This window comes from Aulonocara sp. 'chitande type north' Nkhata Bay, linkage group LG20, assembly GCF_057382095.1.
Source record: "Aulonocara sp. 'chitande type north' Nkhata Bay isolate Kocher_YH1m ecotype deep benthic linkage group LG20, A_spYH_male_GT1.1, whole genome shotgun sequence".
NCBI classification, from domain to species: domain Eukaryota; kingdom Metazoa; phylum Chordata; class Actinopteri; order Cichliformes; family Cichlidae; genus Aulonocara; species Aulonocara sp. 'chitande type north' Nkhata Bay.
Genome location: NC_141363.1, coordinates 23,593,747 through 23,616,770, shown reverse-complemented (window position 1 = coordinate 23,616,770; position 23,024 = coordinate 23,593,747). Strand labels below are relative to the sequence as shown.

General features: G+C 37.0%; 2 protein-coding genes across 2 annotated transcripts; one reads left to right on the top strand and one right to left on the bottom strand.

Moving 5' to 3' along the window:
• Positions 1 to 585: 585 nt before the first annotated feature.
• letmd1 (LETM1 domain containing 1) lies at positions 586 to 9,331 on the top strand. The gene is made up of 9 exons (XM_086276672.1): positions 586 to 719; positions 1,005 to 1,159; positions 1,937 to 2,052; positions 3,553 to 3,635; positions 3,766 to 3,952; positions 5,089 to 5,190; positions 5,283 to 5,435; positions 5,520 to 5,616; positions 8,100 to 9,331. Exons 1-9 carry the CDS (start codon positions 604 to 606, stop codon positions 8,174 to 8,176), a joined length of 1,086 nt encoding a protein of 361 aa, XP_086132798.1. The 5' UTR covers positions 586 to 603; the 3' UTR covers positions 8,177 to 9,331.
• On the bottom strand, positions 9,296 to 19,790 carry cd63 (CD63 molecule). The gene is made up of 8 exons (XM_086276673.1): positions 19,632 to 19,790; positions 18,850 to 18,938; positions 11,499 to 11,687; positions 11,278 to 11,352; positions 11,084 to 11,182; positions 10,750 to 10,893; positions 9,896 to 9,979; positions 9,296 to 9,718 (listed from the first exon to the last, which is right to left on the bottom strand). The coding sequence occupies exons 2-8, from the start codon at positions 18,913 to 18,915 to the stop codon at positions 9,653 to 9,655; spliced, it is 723 nt and encodes a 240-aa protein (XP_086132799.1). The 5' UTR covers positions 18,916 to 18,938; positions 19,632 to 19,790; the 3' UTR covers positions 9,296 to 9,652.
• Between the last annotated feature and the right edge of the window lie 3,234 nt (positions 19,791 to 23,024).

Sequence of the window (23,024 nt, the reverse complement as noted above, 5' to 3'; positions counted from 1 at the left end):
CCACTCATTTTTAAGTAAAGATGATAAATAGCATCAATAAAACATGCTAATTAAATTGCACTGACTTTTGGAAGGATTGCTAAATTAAATGAACTGCAAAAGTAAGAGTACATACAGTAGACACTACTGATTACATGTAAAATTCCAGTACTCAAAGTAAAATGCTAACGTAAAAGTACACAGCTACTGGCAAAGAAGTAGTATGAAGAATAAGAAAAAATCTGAAATTCTTTAGTGATCTTAAAAGGTTAGAAATTATTGTATTAGAGCAGCGAAAAACAACAAAATGTAATATACTTATAATAAAATACTTATTTGTAACTGGACCTATTTGTATCACATCATATCATATTTTTCTTATATTAAAGCAGACGTTTTATTTTGTGAATAGATGGTTCATTAAAATATGAAAGAGTCAATGTTTTTAGAATGCTTATTTACATTTATAAAACAAAAAAGGTTATTTTTTGCCATCATTTTACACACTTAGTAGCATGTGACTCTTATTTACCCTGGCACCATTTTTTTCCATTACGGTAACTGACTCACTTTAATCTTTGCTGTATATGAGCGTCATTACGGTAAGTGCGCTGCCTGTCAAACATGGCGCTGTCCTGTTCGAGTCTGTGTAGTCAACTGTCTTTAATCCGACACTGTCGTCTCGGTAAAAACAGGATAACACATGGTCTTTACTCTCCCTACGTGGTCTGTCAGTTCAGGTATATATGAAGCCGATTAACATCGTCGCTTCCATCATTTATCATTTTTGTTTTACTCGTGTTTCGTAAACCTTTGCTAAGCTAGCTATACCTACCGGCTGATAAGAGATATTGAAAATAAAATTTAAAATAAAAAATAAAGTACGTTGTTGATATTTTCATCAGAGCAATTATTATATCGTGATCGGTGCATACCCCAACGATAAAGAGTAATCATGTTTAATTCTTTAATGTACAAACAATTATTTTATTCCTTTAATGACAGATATCTTTCCTCTCTGACAGACTGCCCCTGTGTAGACACTACTCATCGTCCGAAGTCAGACGAGGTTTTGCTCGTTATGTTGCCTCCAAACTCCAGTGGGCTAATACCAAATATGAAGATTTCCTTAAAAAGCGATTTCCCCGCTTTTTTCTGCTCTATCACACTTTCGTGGAAGGTAAGCTCACGGTTTACTCACTCCTGAGGTCTCCAAAAAACTGTAGGAGAGCCCTGTGAGTGTTGTTAGCCCAACAATGAGGTTGGGAAACCTGACTAGGGACCAGGAAACAGGCTGCTGTAGTACATAGGCACCTTATATATGAAGGTTTTTGAAGATGAAAGTTGCTGAGAGAGAGAATTCAAGACCCAACTCATGATCAGAATCTGGAGTTAAAATAAGACATTTAATAGCCAGATTTCTCATATTCCATGGCCTTCCATGGCCTTAATATGATCGTTTCACCTGGTCTACTAACATCAGGGTCCTCAGGGTCTTTACTTCCTGTATAGGTGTGTCTGCTTTTGTTCTAGAATTGAAAAGCCTTTTGGATGGTAGGTGAAATGTCTTCAAAAACCTAAAGAAGTCCAGTTGTCTTCTTTCAAACATCACCCCATCAGCAGCATTATATCCAGAAAACACTGTTCTTGTCCATCACTTACCCGAGCTTATTTTTTTCAGGTCTTGCAAGTCAAATTTTCATTTTACTTTATTAAAACTGCATTAAACAAGCAAACAAACATTGCATACTACATACTGTTTGTAATATACAAATGATTATACAATTACATCATTTTGTGGCCCCAATCTAAAGCGAACATCTACAGAGTACAAGCAGGCTAAGGAGTTGGTGTCTAAATAAACAGCATGCTACAAAGCACTTTGTTCTAAGAGTCAAATAAATTTTTTAAAATCTACAGTAATATTTAAAACAATTTTTTCTGTCACTCATTCCAGGATTCAAGCTACTGTTCCGAGATGCCAAAGATATCAGGAGGATAAAAGGAAAAATGTGGTCTGATGGAGTAAAGTTCCAGGATTTGCCTTACAGGGACATGGAGAAACTCAGACAGGTGGGTCTGTTTACCACACTGCACACAGAAATATCAGAATTTTCCACACATATTAGAAATGGAGGGAATCAAACTGCTTATAGCTCAGTGAAAATGAGTAATTTCTTTATTATTATTAAATTTGTATTAAATATAATTACATTTATTTTGTTATTATTAAATCTGCAATAAGTCAGAAAAACATTATTTGATTTTTTTAATCTTTCAAATTGCAAAAGTTTGGAATATACTTGATTTTGATTGTTAATATGATGCTATTGCTTCTGAGTGTAAAATTTTCTTTTGACTGCATTCTATCTAATGGCCAGCAGGAGGCGAACCCTGGTTGCAAAAAGAAATTCCCTTGTATAGAAATTCCCTCTGCTTTTTTTTTTTTATCTGGGATCTTTTTAAAAATCCTTTCCTTCATACATTCACTCTTAGCAAAAAAAAGTTGCGTTTTCTATCACGTTATCTACCAAAATGTGATGCATTTTGTCACAGAAAATCCAATATAATCCTATTTTATTTAGATTATCGATTGGAGTATTATTAGTGTAATACCGGCAATGGGAATTCATGTCGGGTTAACACCATCTCCATGCACACAAATAAAACCAGTTCTATTTTGTTTTGACACTAATTGGCAAAACTGTATAAAATTTTAAAGGCAAATAAACTATCATATTATTTAGTGCAGCCATCAGTTTGTATTCATTAAAAGAATAAATAGACAGAAAAACAGAATTCAAGATCAAAATAACAAATTAATATATTCTAATTTAAACTCCTAAAATGAAAAGGCTTAAATCAACCATAAAAAGAAAAAACAAACACCTACTGTTTGAACCGGTCATAATGAGTTAATTCTGTCTGGTATTAGGTTAACAGGCGTGAGGATTTATCAAGATGCTAGCACTTCATTAGGGGTGGGATGGCATGCCTCAGGAGGTAGAGGAGGTCATCTACTTTATCAGCATTGAAAAATGTGTAATGCTGATGTAAGCAATGCTCTTATTTATTTTTGGCAGCTTCTTCTTTTTGATCAGTTCAGTGGAATGTCTGTTTCCAACTCTTCTTGTCTTCTAAATCTTCCCTTTTCATGCCAACCATCAGCGTTTCCTGTCAAAACAACCGTAAAGCTCCTTTTTCTTTTGTTTTTTTCTTGCTTGTCAGCCTCATCTTCTGCATCCTTTTCCCGATAATCCCACTTTCTCCCCTCCATACATCTCAGCCGATTCATCTCTCTGATTTTGTACGTCAGGTATTCAATCTGAGCTATCGCTCTGAGTAAATACTAATGGTATTTAAAAAGAATTTCATAATCGTGAGGACTGTCAGAGCATCCTTTAAGGGGAGGGATTAGCGTTTAGTCACCCATTCTCATAAATTAGTGTAGATTTTGGTAGAGTTTCAATTCCTGTGTTTATGGCAGTGTAGTATTTTTAGTTTATGCATTGTCAGTGTTTCAGGGCTGTAATGTCTCACAGTAACTTGGCTCACTTGACTTGTGTTTGACAGTTTCGCAGAGACTTGATCAAGGCCATCCCGCTGGTGATCATATCCATCCCTCCCTTTGCCAACTACCTGGTTTTTGTCTTGATGTGAGTCCTCTTGAAATAACCATCTCATTTGATTTGCAGGCTTATTTATGTTGCTGTCCCTGTTCATTAATCATTTTCTGTCACTTAGTGTGCCTCACTCTGCTAACAACACCTCCTCCTGCATCGACAGGTATTTCTTCCCCCGTCAGCTCCTGATCCCTCACTTCTGGACTCCCAGCCAGCAGCTGGAGTTTCGGAGAGTGTACCACTCCCTCAGAGCTCGGCACCACTGGCCGGTGCTCAAAGGACTTGAGTGCACGAGTCAGCAGGTCAAAAATGGTCACTTACAGAGACAACTTAAGGACCTGTGTGCAAAAGTAAGTATCGGGAATGTGTAGCAGTACTGCTTTCTGCTTTCAAAGTACACTAATCATTCACAAACAGTTTTTACAGTGTGGCCCCTTATAATGTTATCTTCCTGAATGTAGCACGAGTTATCAGGGAATAACTAGATATTATGTCTCAAAGTAACATCCTCATTAATGTCAGAACCAAAGATTTTTCAGCCGAACATTGCCCAGACATCACTTTTCTTCTACTGTCTTGCACTAAATCTGTAGCATATCCTGCCAGCACTCTTCCAAAGTTAAGGACACGCACACACATCCTCTTGGCCGTGCACATGATGTAAGAGAAAATGTGACTCATCAAACTGATCCATCTTCTTCCCTTGCTCAATAACCCAGCTTTGCACTTGCATAATCACTAAAGGCTATCCAGCTGATGATTTGGGTAGATTTTAGTGGTGGAGAGCCAAGAGCATGCGCACTATGACCTGTCTGTGGTTATTGTGCTCCATGCATGTGTCCTGTCAGCTTTCTTGGGTGCTTATAATCTTGTAAGCACCCAAGAAATCTTGTTGCTTGTCTGTGCTTGGCCTGCTTCTAGTACTAACCCATGCTTATTGGGGAAACACCTGATACCTGTGGTTTGAAGATGATCTGTGCAAGTGATCTGGCCATTACAGTTCTGTCTGAGAGATTCTTATGCTGTCCAATTTTTTCCCCACTTCCATGTCGACTGTGAAAACTGACTCCTCACTTGCTATTTAATGTATCCCCCCTCTTATTAAGACAATGGAAATCCTCACTCTAAATTGTCAGTGGTTTTAAAATAGTGCATTGTTTTTCTGCTCTGCTAAGTATTCTTTCGCGCAGTTTTTCACTTCAAACTTTGGACACATAGCTGGGATACTTGGCCAGTTTGCGAGGATAACTGTCATTTCTTTTCATTAGAAAACTACAACTTATTTGTTAAATTTTAAACTGTTCATTATGGATGCACAAATAGTAAGTGCACCCTAGTTCTCATTCTTCAGTTTAATAAACATTGCAGGAGTCAGTCATGATGGTGCCTAAACGCCACAAAGTTTGGCTGTGAACTGTGTGAAACAGTACAGATTTGCAGATCTGTTCATTTCTAACCAGTACATATATGTTTGATATTTGTTCAGGTCCAAAGTGGAGCAAACCCCAAAGCGTCTGAAATCCTTGCTATCCGAAGCCTGTTTTCTGGACCTCCTTTGGGTATAAGGAGAATGAGCGTTGATCACATGGTCAGTAAAACTCCTCCAATTTTCTGTCTCAGTTAACAGGAATGCAAAAGGCTTAGTAAAGCCTTCGTATTCATGTTTTTATGGCTAATCAGAGACACATCAGCCCGCTGCTCTTCTTGACGCCACGGCTCCCCGGCTTCTTGATTGGCCAGCGGCTAAGCAGCCACGGGCTGGAGTTGCTCCAACTGGACCGGGGCCTCAGCAGACTGGGCGTTCACCAGCTGAATGACTCTGAACTCAGACAGGTCCATCACTCTCCATGACTTTATATACTGAGTGCCTTCCTCTTTAAGCCATTTTATAAATACTTGATGTTTTTCTCCTTTCAGGCTTGTTATCTAAGGGGCCTCAATGCTGATGTTCTTGGTGTTAACCAGTGTCGTGAATGGTTGTCCCAGTGGCTACAGGTGTCAAGCTCATTGAAAGGTATTATTATTATTTGGATTTGCAGTATAGATTCTTTTTTTTCTGTCACCTACCCTAAAGATTTTGATGAGAGCCAAAGAAAAATGACCAGAATTGTAATAAAAATAACTTTACCTGTTTCCTTAAGAGGATTTATGTGAAGAGAAATTTCCAGACAGAATATTGCACAGATTTCTCCCTAATAAAGTAGCTGAGACTTGATTGCTTCTACTGTGCTTACCTGTATAGTCAGCCCCAAAATGTCCATAATGAGTCAGAAAAACCATGGATTAAAATAAAACAAAATAATAGTTCAAAATGTAAGTAAATATGAGCCTAAACTAAAGTTCTGGCTTTATGCATGTGTATGTGGAGCACAATTTAGAGTTGATGTGCTTTGTGGATGCTGTGGATAGCTGAAGTGCAGCACATCTGTTGGATGTACACTGCTCAAAAACATTAAAAACACTTTGAAAGGACATCCGAAAAGAAATCGTGCTAGATATTGATGTGGACTGGGTAATATGTTAGGAATGAAAGAATGGCATACTGTGTGATGGACATGGAAGTATCAACCTACAGAGGGCTAAATTTAATGACACCCTGAAAGTTAAAGTGAAAAAGTTATTTAACAGGCTCGTCCTTTTTGCCAAAATTTAATCGATCCCGGTGCTGCTGATGGGTTAACGACCTTCTACAGCCTGTCCCCTGGAATCCACCTGTTCTTGAGACTGCACTGAAAGACACAGCAAAACTTCTGGAAATTGTACACATTAATGTGCTATCCTGTAGAAGTGGGACTACCTGTGCAGCCTCTATAGGGCCCAGGTATTGCCTCATGTTACCAATAGTGAGACTGACCCAAGCCATCGAGTGAAAAATCTGTCAGAAAAGATGAGGGTAAAAGGGTAAAAATGTCACTTGCCCCCATGAGGTAAAATCATTCCTATTTTCATGGTTGTCTCATTGGTGCCCCTCCAGTGCACCAAAAAAGCTGAAAATGGTTATAAACACACTCTGCTACTTAACTGACCAGATCAACATCCCAGAAGTGTTCCTAAAAGGTGTTCCTTTAATTTTTTGATCAGTGTATAAGGCTTAGACTGTCCCACAAATCATCTCTGTTCCAGTTTTACTAAACTCCAGTGTATCTGTAGCCAAATGAGTGGAATGAGTCTGTACTGCTATTTGACATGATTCCAACAGATGGCACTCCACTTTTTGTTTCGGTAAACCAGGGGTGTCAAACTCCAGGCCTCAAGGGCCGGTGTCCTGCAGGTTTTAGATATCACCCTGGGTCAACACACCTGAATCAAATGATTCGTTCATTACCAGGCCTCTGGAGAACTTCAAGACATGTTGAGGAGATAATTTAGCCATTTGAATCAGCTGTGTTGGATTAAGGACACATCTAAAACCTGCAGGACACCGGACACTGGGCCTGGAGTTCAACACCTGCACTCTAAACAAATGAAACACCCTGCAGATAATGGCTGATGAAATATACTGCATGTTTATCTAACATATAAATCATCTTTATGAAGAGTAACCAAGTCTTTCTCCTTCTATGTACTGCAGTAGTATCAAAGTAGCTCCAGAAACGGTCTCACTCAAGAACATGTGTAGTGACAGAACAGAAAATTATTTAAGTTAATTCTTATTTGAATATGAAGTGTCTGTTTGTACTTGAATGTTAATACTCAGTTCATTCACTGATGCAGGACTTTACTCTAAAGTTAAACATTTAAAAAATACTTAATCTGGAAGGGCATTTAATTGGAACCAAAATTCAATATAATTCAGCATTACCTGTGCATGTTGCATTTATTGTTCAGTACATGACCCTAGATGATGAGCCGGTGAACTTTCTAGAGGAGGTGTTTGGTGCACAGCTTATGGCCCTAACAAAGCAGTGTGAACAGCCTGATAAGTGCACAATCTGCTGCTCTACAGATTTATGCCAAGTCAAGGAATAAGATTTTTTTTTACACTAACAGCATTTTTTGTTTCTCTCATAATTCAGAATCTGCTGACAATTACATTTGAGCAGGCTTTGCTTTTAATCCAAGTACAATTCAGAATGAGAGCAAGAGGGATTGCATTTGCCAAAATGCATCTGGAAACCATCAGGCTATTGTCTATCTTTTTAATCAGCTTTATCAAGATATTCTGCATTCTTAAGTAGCGGCCGGACACAAATATCTTGGCTCTTTTAGGTTATAACGGGAGGCTTGAAAAACTGTTTAGAGGCTAAATCTGCTAACTAGCTAATGTAATAAATGCACATTGTCTCCACACATTAAACAATATAGGAACTACTTGTTCTATGTACAATAGTCAAGACAAAATATCCACTACCTTTTGTGACTTAAAGATCAGGCTTTGAGTTATATTTAAAGCATTTTGGGGGGTGCTTTAAAAGACCTTTTAAGTATTTCCTAAATGTTGCATGATTATTTTATAGCTATTACATTAGCATGTATTTTTTACTTTCATTTTTGCAGACTCAGAGGTGTCACTGCTTTTGCACAGCATTGTGTTTCTCTCTGCAAACTACCCAAGTGGTCCCAGCCATCACTGACAGGAAGCCACATGCTATCTGCTGTTGTGATTATACTCTCTTACGTGCAATGAAAAGCAAAACTTTCCAAGAGGTTTTCAACAGCTCCTTTTTGGAAAGTAAACAACATTTTAAGGGTGTTTTTGGCAAGAAACCATTTCTATTCAAAGGATTTACCACAAAAAAGAAGCCTTTGCAGTTAATAGCATTTAAAAACAAGATGAATCCATTGTCATCTATTAGACATTAGTGCTATACTGGTGATGTGGAAGTAATGTAATGATTATCTATTGCTATATGTGAACCTTGTTTGCATGTGTGAACTGATACATGTTATTTAAGTTCAGCAGTTCTTTTTGTTTGGTGATATGCTCAGACACATTCTATTTAAAAGAATTACATTAAGATGGGCATGTTTGTTTTTACATTTCACATCAAACATGTCCTGTGTTCTTTCATGCCAGTACCTCACTTTGTGTTTTTTTTTTTACATACTTTGAATATTGTTTACCATGATCAAGGTTGTGGGTAACAGGACTTGTGGTGGGTAATGTGGAGATGAAGAGGCGTTATAACTTGGTTGACGTCAAACAGCAGTAGACAATATGAAAGTCCCTGAGAGTAACTATGTAAAGAAAAAGCCCACTGGTGGCCCAGCTGTAAAGTCATTGAAGCTTGCTTGTGTGATGAGATGCTGAACGTCTTGCACGTTCTCAAAGTTTTTGGTTTGTGGCACAGCACACATTTCTGACAAGATATCACTTTATTGTTTACCTTCTTATTTTTTTGAAAGGCTGGAATGACATTAACTTAAGTGCAAAATTTGTTGTAAGCCCTTCGCCTGCTTTCTGGTTACTCCTACGAAGAGGAAATTCCTGTTGTATCTGCTGGTGACTTGTGTAAGTGTAAAACTGAACATGTCATCGCTTCCTGTGCCTTTTGCAAGAGCACACAGAGTTTATCTGAAATAGAAGATGCAAAAATTATGTTGTGTTTTTTAAGATTTTTTTTATTACTTGCTCTGCAAATGTTCAGTGTTGTGTTGTGCCAATATTATATACAATATCTTGGAAATGTGTCTGAAATAAAAATCTTAAAGGTGCATTTTCCTCCTGTATAACTTTATACAGAAAATTCAGATGAAATTAAAAAGGTCTTTAATGAAAAAATTAAAAACTGGAACCCAGTACGACGTATAAACACCAAAGCAGTTCAAAGCTTAGAACAGATCCAGGAACACCAAAATAAACTCATGTTTACAACAAAGCAAGCAAAGTTAAGAGAGAACATTCACTTATGCTAATATGACACTGTACATTAATCTCCATTTCCATTCCATGTACAGCATCAAAGCAGAGCCATTAACTATGAAAATATTATCTGTATGAAGAAAATTATATTCTGCGTTATATGTGGAAAGTATGATGAACATTTTAAAATATCCAAGTGAAGAACTTTGTGAGTAGCCCGAACAGTCAACTCCTCTTCTGGTGTCGATCACATAACTTCGTAGCCGTCCCGAATGCCTTTGATCAAACAGCAGGCAAACACAATACCGAGTAACTGGAAGGAAGAGAGAAAACGGTCATCATTTTTGTTTACAACTTTTTAAAAACTAAAAGTCTGTAGAGTCCAGAAGCAAGATGAGCAACAACACATTACCATAGTAACAAAGGAAACTAAAATGAGCTGATAGACTCTTGAGTTTAAGAGCAAATTTTGTTTAATGGTGTTACATACCTGCAGGATAGCAATGACAACCGCTGCTACTATCACCCATAAGATGTTATTCTTTAGAAATGTCTCCATAGCAGCACTACAACCCTAAAGAGAACAAACAGAAAAGTTAGAATTGATCTCCACTGTGTCTGAGAAAGGTTAACTCAGAGTACACTCTGTATGCTTGTGGGCTTTTTGCCGTTTCGTTTTTCTTTCCTCCTTCCACATTTGAGGTTCTACAAATCACATAGTGTGACAATGAGAGCAGCTAGCTCAACCATTTTCTCGTGCACGTAAAGCAGTAAATCTTTTTTTGTTTGTTTGTTTTAGTCACTAATCTCCTGGTGGAAAATTTGTTTCAAAGATTTAACTTTGGAGGTACTCTGTTTGCCAGTTGTATAGTCTGTGAGAAAACAGCACTAGGCTTCTTTGCTTTGTAGCCTCAAACACTTTCCTTAAGAGTTTATGACCTCAGACACTCATTTAATAGCACAAAGTCCATTTTGTAAATTATGCTCACTACTGGATTCACAAAGGATGATTAACTAGTGCGCACTCATTGCCTAACAACATATCAATCAGTCATTAGCAGATGAGTTTGCAGTTCCAAATCCTTTAATCCTTTTCTGTGCTTGGCACAAAGCAAGACTGTTACGCAGCTGGAGTCCTGTTTCTAATATTTACATGCCATCCAGTTGCAGTTTGGTAACAATTATTTACTGTATGTCTCTTTAGCTTGCCAGATATATATATTTTTTTACCTATTTAAGCAACATGCTGATAACTTAGATGTTTTACTAAATAAACAGGACTTAAGAATTAAGAAAGTGAATTTCAGGTTAAATAAACTTAGAAAGAAATTGACCCCTGTTTACCTGCTGATACACTTTGTCAGAGTCAGTCATGGTTCCTATTCCACAGCCTTTAGTGACATTCTTGCAGCATGAGTCAGGCACAGAGTTTCCTTTGCTAGTGAAGTTTTCCCAGTCAGAAGAACCGTTCACACCGCAGCATTTCAGCTGGAAAATGCAAACAAGTCTATGAACAACAGCTATGAACTTGAGATGTAGAGTAAAATGATATGGAACACATTGTGCAAACAGCAACAATATCCTGTCACACGAAACTTACCAACAGGATGCAAAATGTTTTGACAGGGTGGTACCATACTAACCAAACAGTGAACAGGAACATTTACAGTGAACTTACGTTATGCTGAAGATTGTCCACGGTCTCTTTGAATTCTGGTGTACCCTTTTCGTACTTGGAGATCATTTCAGTGACGCTATCGTGGACGATAGTTGAGAGCTACACGGGAGGCACAACACACACAACATTGCAGCTCAAATTAAAACCACACCTTCTGCAGGGACTCACATAAAACAGATGTATTCAACACTTACCTTGTTTCTGAAGACGTATCCAACAATTGCTGCTGCAATCTCAACGATAACAATCAGTGAGAGAAGGACAGCAAACTGAGGGAGGAGAAAAGGAACGAATGAGGAATTGAATGATCTACCTGAGTGGTTGTCACACAAATAAACAGCAATTTTTACAATGAAATCTCGTGCAAAAAAGTTAACAAAAACAAAGTTACTGCATATGGTGCTGTGTGAATTACCGTGGTGACCATGCAGTGGTTTTCTTTGAAGGCTCCACAGCAACCAAAGAAGCTGATGAAGAAAATCACCACACCAACTCCGATCAGGATAATGGGAGCTGCCGAGGCAGTGGGATCAGTGATCTTGAGGGTTTTGTTAAGCGACACCTGAACCATGATTCCTACCACAATCAGTGCTAGGCCACATAGCTGCAAGAATAAGAAGTTAGGCTAGAGTGAATTCATGGGGAAAGGTTTATAATTTGTAATGTAATATTTTATTTGGCTATTTGACAAAAGTATGATAGCAAAGAAAAGCAACAATAATTTGATTCTTATTAGCAGCTAAACAATAAAACTGTACCAAATACACTTGTGTTTTTATACACCCAGGTACTTGACTTTGATAGGGATCAATCTAGAAAGTGTCACACCTGTGTGCCAGTTATGGAGGGTGAATACCACTACTTTAATAGGTGTATGTTAACCTTCTCTGACAGTTGGCAGCAATGCCAAGGGGTAATGGTAAATGGACTGATTCTTATATAGAGCTTTTCTAGTCTCCTGGAGTACTCAAAGCGCTCTATACAACATGCCACAGTCACCCAATCACCCCCATTCAAACAAGCACTTTCTTTCTATACTTAGTGCTTCCTAGCTTCATTCATACACATTCATATTCAGATGGATGCATCGGAGAGCAACTTGGGGTTAATATCTTGCCCAAGGATACTTGACATTCAGACTGGAGGAGCCTGGGATCAAATCACTAACCTTCCGATCAGTAGGGGACCTGCTCTGCCTCCTACAGCCACCTCAAGGGGGGACAAATTTCCCAAGACAAGTTTTTTTATCTTAATATAGCTACTACAAATTTTAAAGATTGAAAAAAAAAATAATCTGATTATGGTATCATTAAATCAATTTGATTTTTATATTATTGTACTTTTTCATTTCATGTAAGCAAACAACATGAGAAAGGTCTAAAACAAAAGAGGAAGTTGCAACATTTTTCAGTCCCTGAATGCGGATGTAAAACGATCAGATGATACGTCTGGTTTGGGTGATAAGAGCAATTCATTCGATCTTTTACAAACACTAATGTCTGACCGCAATCAGCTGTGTCCTTGAGCAAACTGTATTCTTTTTACTTTTATTCCCTTTTAACTCAGTCCTGCTACTTTTCTGATAAACAATTGTTCAGTTGTGCACTTTTTCAAGAAAATTTTATATATATATATATATATATATATATATATATATATATATATATATATATATATATATATAAATATATAAAAGAACAGGTGTTATTTATTTGCCATATCAAACATCATGTTTCGAATGACTAACAGTATAAAAATTGCTAAACTGTAAAATGTAGACCTATGTTAGATATTTTAAAGCTTTTGTATAAGGTGTGAGTAAGATTAAATTATTCATTAACCTGTTTTTATTGTTCTTGATACACATGGGCGAGGGCAAAAACAAATATATTGTGGCTGGAGATACCACTGGGAGTCCCTGAAGAACAACTTCAGCTCCCAACAGTATGCTCACTATTGTAGGGGTTTAATATTTGAAACATTTAAGGGAAAATAAATGTTTTCATACCAGTATGACAACCTGATACCTCTCCAGCCTCAGTGTCAGTCACATGTTTGCTATGCTATCCATATTAAGACCTGGCTGCTACTGTAGATCCTTCTGTGTTGGCTCCACCAATGTAAATATTTGAGCCTGAGTCAAACAAACAGCTAATGGTTGGTGTAGGACAAAATATAAAGGAGTGAACAGAGAAGCCAAGCAGAGCCCAGAAAGTCACAGAAATTCAGAAGAGAGTATACTTCATGTTTCCTGAGAAGGAAGCTGTGGCAAAATTTGGTGGCTCTCTTGCTCTCACAACTGAAGAGCTAATCAACAGGCAGATCAGACTGTGAGATTAACGTACAAAACAACTGTGCTGTTAAGACTTTTTGAACATGAACGTTATTTGGAGTTGTGGTTGCTCGTTTTCCTTTTGTTTTGCTTTGTTCATTTGTCTCTTTTAATTCTATTTTGTTGTACTTTTTCAACATGTTCAAAATAAAGATTCAATCAATCAATCAATCAAAAGAGTTCACAACACTCATCAGAATTGGTTATCATTGAAAAGATATAGAAGATTGTACTGAATAGATTTTCAATAGCTCTCTCCAGAAACTATTCGAATGTCTGTTATTCAGCCAGAGGCACTAGTTGTGTTGCCACTCTGATATGAAAATCAAGAAAAACTTGCGCAAACTAGCAACACAATAGGGCTGAAACTCACAGGTCACTCACCATGAGGCTCCAGTTTACTTATTTACAGTGTCTACAGGTGTAACCAAAGTCCTTTTACAAGGAAGTATCACAACTCAGCAACCATAGTAAAAAGAATTCAGGTAGTAATTTTAAAATCTTACTCGAACTGAAAGGGAGAAGACAAATGTATGAACCAGACGCAGAAACTAGCCAATCAAATACACACAGTTTCACAGCATTAATTTTTCACGACTCACTGCGGTCACCACAGTCAGCATGATCGTTCCGCAAACAGATAAGGGAGTGGCTGTTTCTTTATTTTAAGAAACTGTATGCATTATTTTAAAAGTTGTTTTATTTGAAATCCAAAAACCTATATGTCTTTTATGCCTGAGCGAATGAAACTTCAATCTACAAAAAAAAAAGAGAAAAAGTGGCAAAGGGCTAGAAAAACAGTCAGTCTATGGCTACGAACATCCTTTTTTACTAACACTCCCACAAGGCAAAGCGATGTCAAAATACATAATGGTGCAACCAGCTGAGGAAATTTCACAACATGTCAAATAGAGGTGGGAATCACCATACAACTCACGATATGACATTATCACAATACTTAACGCACAATACGATATTATTGCAATTTTTAAAAATATTTTGCGATATGCAAATTCTGTACATAAAGGTAAACTTTATCAATATTCATTTTATCTAATATCAAAGTCTCACACTCAGTCTTTCTCTCATTTCAGTCAGTTTTATAAACTGAACGGTTTGTATTACAGTCTAGTCCAACTTAACTGAATGCAACCATCTGGTACAATTATAGCTATTCTGAACTATGCAATTTATGAAAACTATGCAGCCCATTCAGCAACTGAAGAATTTGAAAGTAAATTAAAACAAACTATAATTTTACATTAAATAAAAAAGTTTTAAACTTCATTAAAATAAAACATGTCTTAAATTAAAATAAATAAACTGTCATGTTTATTGCTGCCAAAAAAAAAGTTAAACACATTTGGACAGTGAAGGAATGTCAGGATTCTTGCTCAGAAAAAGGAGCTGATCAACATGCTCTGAAGTCAGAGCATGTTCCAGTCCACGAAAAAATTGTTTGTAACAAAATATCGATTTCTGCTGTCCCTGTATCGATACATTATTAGCAAACAAAATATCACGATACTACACAGTATCGATTTTTTCCCCCACCCCTAATGTCAAACCACTGCTCAACACTGCGAAATCCACTGAGTATTTCCTATATGGGGAGTTATCAGTGAGTGAACACTGACATGACAGGGTGGACAATAAACTGGACTGGTCATGCAACACAGAGCACCTGTATAAAAAAGCCCAAAGCCGACTGTACTTCCTCAGGAGGCTGAGGTCTTTTAACATCTGCAGGAAGCTCCTGAGGATGTTTTACCAGTCAGTGGTTGCTGGAGTACTTTTCTATGCTGTGGTGTGCTGGGGGAGCAGCACAGCAAAGAGGGACTCATCCAGGCTGGAGAAACTGATCAGGAAGGCTAGCTCTGTGGTCGGCATGAAGCTGGACACTCTGGTGACAGTGGCAGAGAAAAGGACATTAAAGAAACTGATGGACATTATGGACAATGCTAGGCATCCTCTGCACACGGCCATAGACAACCAGAAGAGTCTGTTCAGTGACAGGTTGCTTCTCCCCAAGACAAGAACTAACAGACTTAAAAACTCCTTTGTCCCACACGCCATCAGACTGTTTAACTCCTCTCTGGAGGGGAGAGGGAGGGGAAACAGGAGGACAAAGGAGGGGGGAACAACTAAGCTGTAGTGCCTCTTCACCTCACTGTACAATACCTTGTGCAATACTTTTTGTAAATAGTCAACAGTGCAATAGACTCAATACTTGAAATGTGCAATTCACTTGTATTTTTATTTTTTATTCCTATTTATTCTATTTATCCCCTTCGTATATTTTATTTATATTTGTCTCTGTATTTATATATATATGTGTGTGTGTGTGTGTGTGTGTGTGTGTGTGTGTGTGTGTGTATATATATATATATATATATATATATAACAGTTCTGTAACTGTAACTTCGGTCGTTGCTGTGCTTTTTTTGGAAGTCGAATTTCCCAGAGGAACCCACCCGAGGGATTAATAAAGTTCTATCTTATCTTATCTTATCTTATCTTATGTTTCTTCATTTTTCTGTTATACTTTCTTCTTTAGCGTGCAGGGCTCAATTTTAGTTATTATTAAGTAGTAAATTGTCAGTAACCAGTGTCAATACACATTTTGACCTTTTTTGAGAAAAAGATCAAAATGTGGAGATTATTTACAGTTGTTGTTTCCTGACAACTGCATTAAAAATCGCACTTCAGAATCGTTTCTAGTAACAAGGAAGGAAATGATGTCTCATATAGCACATAAACACAGCATGGTGATAAGTATGATGGTTCAGGATGGTTCAGAAAGCTGCATCTGGTCACATGGAAAAACCACACAAACCTGGAGGAGCTCACAAGGTGCCAATTTGTTTCATTAACTCATCTACACAAGGCTTTTTGTTGAGGTTATAGCAGCAGTGACAGTTTATCTTGAAAGAACATATGTAGTGTGCACATTTTGACTTTTTTCTCGAAATGCAATTACGACTTTAATCTCAAAATTTTCACCTCATTCTCAAAATGATCAATAATATGTTTTCTTAATGTGGCCCTAATACACCTTTGTAGAGTTGTGATGTTTGAGTGGGTCATTGAGTAGACAATTTTCATATATGGAAAGGCACCATAGAGTCGAGAGGCATTTCTTACTACTGTCTAATTTATTTATTTACAACTATCAATTAAATCAATTAAAGTAATAGTCAATTATTATTGATCGGAATTCGTCAGCATAATGTTTATATATGCCTCCACTTACATCAGTGTGCTACACACATTAAATTATTATATACTGTTTATAAATACTGACCAGAAGAGTGAAATAAGGTGTCCCAATAAATAATGAAAATAATGACAGCACTTCTAAAAAAGTGGAAAAAATTAACAATACCAAAGTGCATCTGTAACAGTTTATTGTTTATAACTGTTTATTGTTATTCTCCGCTCACTCATGACCAACAAAAAAGCTCTTAATAGGAGTTGAGAAAATTGCCACCTAAAACAAATAAACAGAAAAAGTTTTTATTTCTGCCTTAGACTGTAGACTTTATGTGCCCAAGACTAGGGCTGGGCCATATCATACCGTTCACGGTAATACCAGTATAATGTTGGGCAACGATAAGAAAATGAAATATCGCAATAGAATATGGGTAAAATATGCACGCGCAGTGCCTTTGTTTTCATGCAAACATGGCGGAAAAAGCATGGCGGTGACAGAGAATGAGAAGAGCGAAAGCGGATCGTTGAATGAAACGGATGAACCAGAATTGGTTTGTAAAAATGCTGCAACTTCAGTGGTGTGGAACTGGTTTAGCTTTCGTCTGTCAGATACACAACAAAGCACTATTTTTGCTAGAGCATGCTAGCGGGCCGTCGTTATTACCTTGTTTTTGGAAAATACGGCACACTTAAAATCAATCCTTTGATTTTTCTGAAAATCGACAGTGCCGCTTATAATCCCGTGTGCCTTATGTATGAATTCTGGTTGTGTTTACTGACCTTGAAACGATTTTATGTCGTACACTGCGCTTGAAAATCTGTCAAATGTTTTAGTACAACTTTGCTTAGCTACGAACCTGCACCGCTTGATGGATTGTCGGAGCATTACGACTATCGTAGGCAGGAGCCTCGCGGAGTGATACGTACTGTGCTTCAACATAATATTACTGTATTGTGTGTGTATAACCTCTTTTTAAGTTTTGTGGATATTATACATGGTTATGCTGAGGATATGTCGGCCAATTTCCACTGGAAATGCCTTTTGGTTAAACTGTCAGCAAGGAATTTGCATTTGCACTGTTAAATTTTTATATAACTTTAATGCACACAAAAAACAGCTGCTTGTTTAAGTGAAAATACATTGATGGTTTGTTTGTTTTTTTGCACTAATAAAGTTGTGGAGTTGTAAAGTACTTTGTCTAGTGTCAATTATATCGTCCGTTATATTGTTATAGCAAATTTTCAAATGTATATCGTGATAAATATTTTTGGTCACATCGCCCTGCTCTACCCAAGACTTGTCAAACTTAAAGGCATGCTAGTGTTCAAATGTGAAAAAAACATCTGAAATAAAGGCAATGACAACTTTGACTGTATTGTCGAGTTAAAGGCCATTGACTTCACAAAAACTGTGTATTATTTTCTTAAAACAATTTCATTTTCATTTTCTTTAGATTAAGTTAGGTTTTATGGTGACATCTTAAAACAATACTGCTCAGTTGACTCAAAATCCCAGGGTACACCTGGACTTAAGGAAATGCTGCTGTAAAGACTGAACTGTTTACCGAGTATAAGTATTAAATAATGGGACTTAAAGGGAAGTCCCGTCAAAACAGCTTTGTCATTTTTACTTCCTCTTGCCCTATCATAAATAACAGTTTGTTAATTTAGAGTTAACTGTGCAAACACCAGCTTACCGAAATTTATGGGGTGACTAAGCAGGAGGAAAAAATGATCTGGAGTCACATGGTACTGCAACACTTTGGAAATCTGGTCATAAGATTCACATTCCTGCCTCTCTTATACCCTCTCTCTTATCGTCACCATGAAGGTGATGTAAAACGAACTAATCTTGGAAAAAGTTCACTAATTATCCCATTAGATTTAAACACAAAACTGAAGAATGGGTAATGTGACTTTCTGTGTGTGTGTGTGTTCATCATCTGATTTTACAAATGATTCCACCCTATATGCTCAACCTTTAAGCCAGAGTCACAGTGCTAGTAAAAGGAGAAATGTGACAAAAAGGTCCTGAAATGAAAATATTGTGTAGATCAAGATCAAGAAGATAAGCCGAAAACATAAACGTATACTAGACAACAGTGTTGTCTTCCTTCCTGCAGTTAGTTTTAGGTGGTTTCCATGTCCACTCTGCTGTGTTTTGTTTCTTTTTTTCATAGCCCAGTTTTACTATAAAAGAAATGTGATTGCTGCTACTTACCCAGAAGATGAAGTTGAAAAAGAAAACTAGATACTTGACACATTTCATTCCTCCTGTTACGCTCATGATGAATGACGAAGATCTGTTTTCTACATTAAAAAAAGAAAGCAAGTTTATTGCAAGTTTAATTCTTAACTGATTACATCAGCTGTAATACGAGCAGCTGAAGGGTGGAAGAGCTGACTCGTTTTCAGTAGGATACTAACTCTCATTGCTATGAAAACGCTTGGTGATTTATATTTTTAAAGTTAGATCAACGCGTCACACATTTCGCTGAAAGATTTGTATTTAGATTTACTAATTAAAAGTTACGAAGGAGTCTCAAAAAATGTTAGGACTGTACTTTAATGTCATTATATATAGACACGATAAAATTAAGGAAACACGCAGATCTGGATAACACTTAATAATTGGAGTAAATTGAGAAGAGTCTGAGGAACACACAGCCCCACTTCTCTGACCGTTAATCACTGCTAGCAAGCAACAAAACAAGCTTTGTCAACGAGTCAAACTTTTTACACAAACAGCCAAGATCAAATTACCGACAGCTGTTAGTCTGAAAACTGAATTATTCTTAAATACACACAAATAAGTCTACAAATTAAGTTAAAAGAATTACGATAAACCACCCTTATCTACATTAGGCGACATTTTTCTTTTGTCTAAAAGAAAAGACAACGGAACCGCTAGATGCACAGTTTAGAAAGCGACCCAAAAAAAACACCGGACGGAAAACGGTTAGGAGAAAAAGAAAACTTTTTCAGTGCTATTTTAACACCTACCTTTCAGAAGAAGTTTTTAAAATCTTGCCACGAAAGGCGAAGACAAAGTTGAAGCTGTAGGGGACTCTGATGCGTTCTGCCGTTTATACTCCCTCCTCTTTCTTTCACGTTCTCTGCTACCTCCTGCTCCCTCCTTTTTACTGTCCTGCGCAACTCTACCCTTCAATGCTGCCTTCAGGGCCCCGTCGTTAAATGCAAACTCCTACTGCTGTGTAATATTCTAGCGTAGTCGGTTAATGTTAGGATATGTAAAGATATATCGGTTGATTAACTAGTTGGTGTTATTGGAGAATTGGAGTCAGGTTGAGGTGTGGCAAAACCAATATGGCAAAGCTGTAATTCCAGAACTTTATACATACCAATCAGTTTGACTTTCATTTTCCCATTTTTAAATGAGCCCCATACATCCATCTATTTAGAAACTGACCTGACTTGTTTACATAGTCTGGAAGTTTGAATCCATAAAAATAACTCCATCAGTCACCTAGAGATCACTTTAATTAGTATAAATAGAGGTAACTCTAGGACCACAGCATCATATAATCCCAGTGTCACTTCATGTTAGCTGTTTGTCTGTGTGCGCATGTTTATTATGTATAGCTTATTTTTTGAGTAAAGCTAATACTTTCTCTTCATTCACTCATACAAATATTTGCAAGTTGTAAATACCAGCGTCATAAGCTGCTAATTAATATAAATTCGTTGTAAGGCATTAACAACCAATTTTGGGTTGTCAGGGAAAATGTATTTTCTCTTCTTGTTATTTGTAAATTTGGTTCACATTCTCTTAACATGCTGCTATTGTTCAAAATTTACACATACATCAATAAAGGGCTACTGATTTAAAATATCTACATTAATTGCACCAGTTTGTATTTCACAACAAACGAGTAGTATACTATGTGCACAAAGCCATGATTATCTCCATCCATTTGTTATTAAATTATCTCACTTCCATTAAAAAAAAGGGTGCAAATGTAAAGTGTGACACAAGTTATGTTTAATACACAAGTTACAACACAATGTGTGAAAGGTGAACTCCTCATATATTTCCCCATTTTACACACTAACGTTCTTATCCTGGTGATTAAGTGTCTTACTGACCAAAATTTACAAAGAATTCAAATGAGCTGTGATCACTCAAGTCACTGTCACTTCCTGTGACATATAAATTACAGTAAGGCTGTGCTTTTATAACATCAGAAAGTATTATTATCATTTATGATCATGTGGTAAAAGTCTGAATGATGTGAACAAATCCAGTACAGATAAAGATAAACCTCCAGCAACACTTTAGTTCATACAACAACTTTATTATTTAACCAACACATTTCAACTTATGGTATTCCTCAGGTCATCATAAAACAGTTCAAATGCTGAACACTTATATTTTTATGGTGCTCTATTTGCAAACAGTTATATGATTATTTTTCTCTTACTTTTAAATATGTTTTACAGTGTTTTCCAGCGGAAACTAAATCACTAATCCTAGGTGCTCTCCTTGTTACCTGCAAAGTAATAAATGTGTAGTTGGTTCATAAATGTATCACACACAAAAACCACCCGAGTAACCTACATTCCTGAATAGACCATAAAGTAGTAATAATACGTGTGACCTAGTTTAAAATAAAATAAAATAAGTGACACAAGTGACAGATGGTGTCACAGTTGGCTAATTTGATGTATGCACAGCAGCAGCTTTTAGTTTAACCTTCACTGAGTGTCTAACTGCGAAATATTAAACAGCACTTTGCTTCCTTCCACGAACACATTTCAAAGCTGCTACACTCTCTGCATGCTGCGGGAACATAGTGATAACATTGTGAAATGCAGCGTCATGTGGTTCCGCCATTTGACAATATTAAATGACACGTATGCCAGTAGGTCAGGGCAGCTGTTCAGTTTGTAACCGGAGCCTAGAGCTACACTCACTGTGTTTATGTAGCACTACTTTGAGCTGAATGCTTGCTTCAGCATATTTAAAACATTTTTAGGTGTTGTGTTTGCCATGTTTTCAATTTTGCTAATCACACTAGAGACATATCATAAAAATATATTTATGCATTTCGTAAGTGTATGTCCACATTATTTTTGTTGTCGGTAAGGCGGTATCTTTCAACATCCTTTGAACACTTCACCAATTAGTTGCTAAAATTACATGCTAAAAGTCCTTTGTGCTTTAATGCCAAGCTTTTGAAGTGGTGGTCATTTTCACTCCTCATAACAGGAAAGGCGTGGGTGATACTAAAGAAGTAATGATGGCTTAACCCAAACAGTTGCACCACCCTTCACATGACAGTCTACCTCCTGGTCTTCAAGGCGAGACCAGGATCTTAAAACTGGGTGAGCACAAAAATGAGTCATGAATTAATATGATCAATTACACTTGTCCTTTGCAGCTTGTGACATTTAAATATGTCAGTGTGTGGTCTTGAGGGCTTGAAAAAAAGAAGACAACTGGACATTTTTACGTTTCCCAAGACCTTTCAGCTCTCATGCAGTTGGCTTCTTGAGAGGTAAAATTCCTAAAGACGTCGAGTTACCTTATTCAAGCCCTCAAGACTACTATGATCTGGATGACTGAAAACTTACACAGACATTTCACTGTGTGAAGATAAGAACAACTTCATTTGTATTCAAGCTCTTGATAATGATTAAGTACTTACATGTCCACAAGAGGGCAACACTTGTTTGACATTACTGAACTTAAGTGGAAGTTCACAGAAGTTCAGTGGAAGTTGTCACTGTGCTGTTAGTGCTGAGTTTTTCTCAGCAGTTTTCCCCTTTAGCAGCCAAAACAAACAAACAAACAAAAATATCACCCTTGGTTACACGACCATAAAATGTAATAAAATGGCCTGATTTTTTTTCTTAACGCATATTATCAACAATTTAACAAATAAAATGAGCAGATGGAGTGGTTTTAGCGTACTCTATTCAGGATCGCAAAGAGGTCAGAACTTTAATATTGAAGCTTTAATTTTTTTATTTTTTCTTTCTGCCTGTCCCGTTTGGTTCTTTTGCCAACCAGAATTATTGTCTAAAGGCAAAGAAAAATGCCCAACGGATTTACTTTACCAAATGGACCATCCCGGCCTTGCTCTATTGGTCTATTTGATTCACCTTTGCTTTTATTGTTTATTTTATTTTATTTTCACTTGCTACACACGGGACAGACATGACTGGGGGAAAGAGAAGGGAGAAAGAAAGAGAGGCAGGGAAAGAAAAACAGCGGGGAGAGGAACGGTGATAAAGGCATAAAAACAAAAACCAACAAAACAAACAGACAGAAAAAACATATATCAATCACCTGGATCACCTGTTGAGAAAGATAAAAGAGAAAACAAGCAAAAAAAGAGAGAGCAATATAATAAACAACATCATCGCAACAGG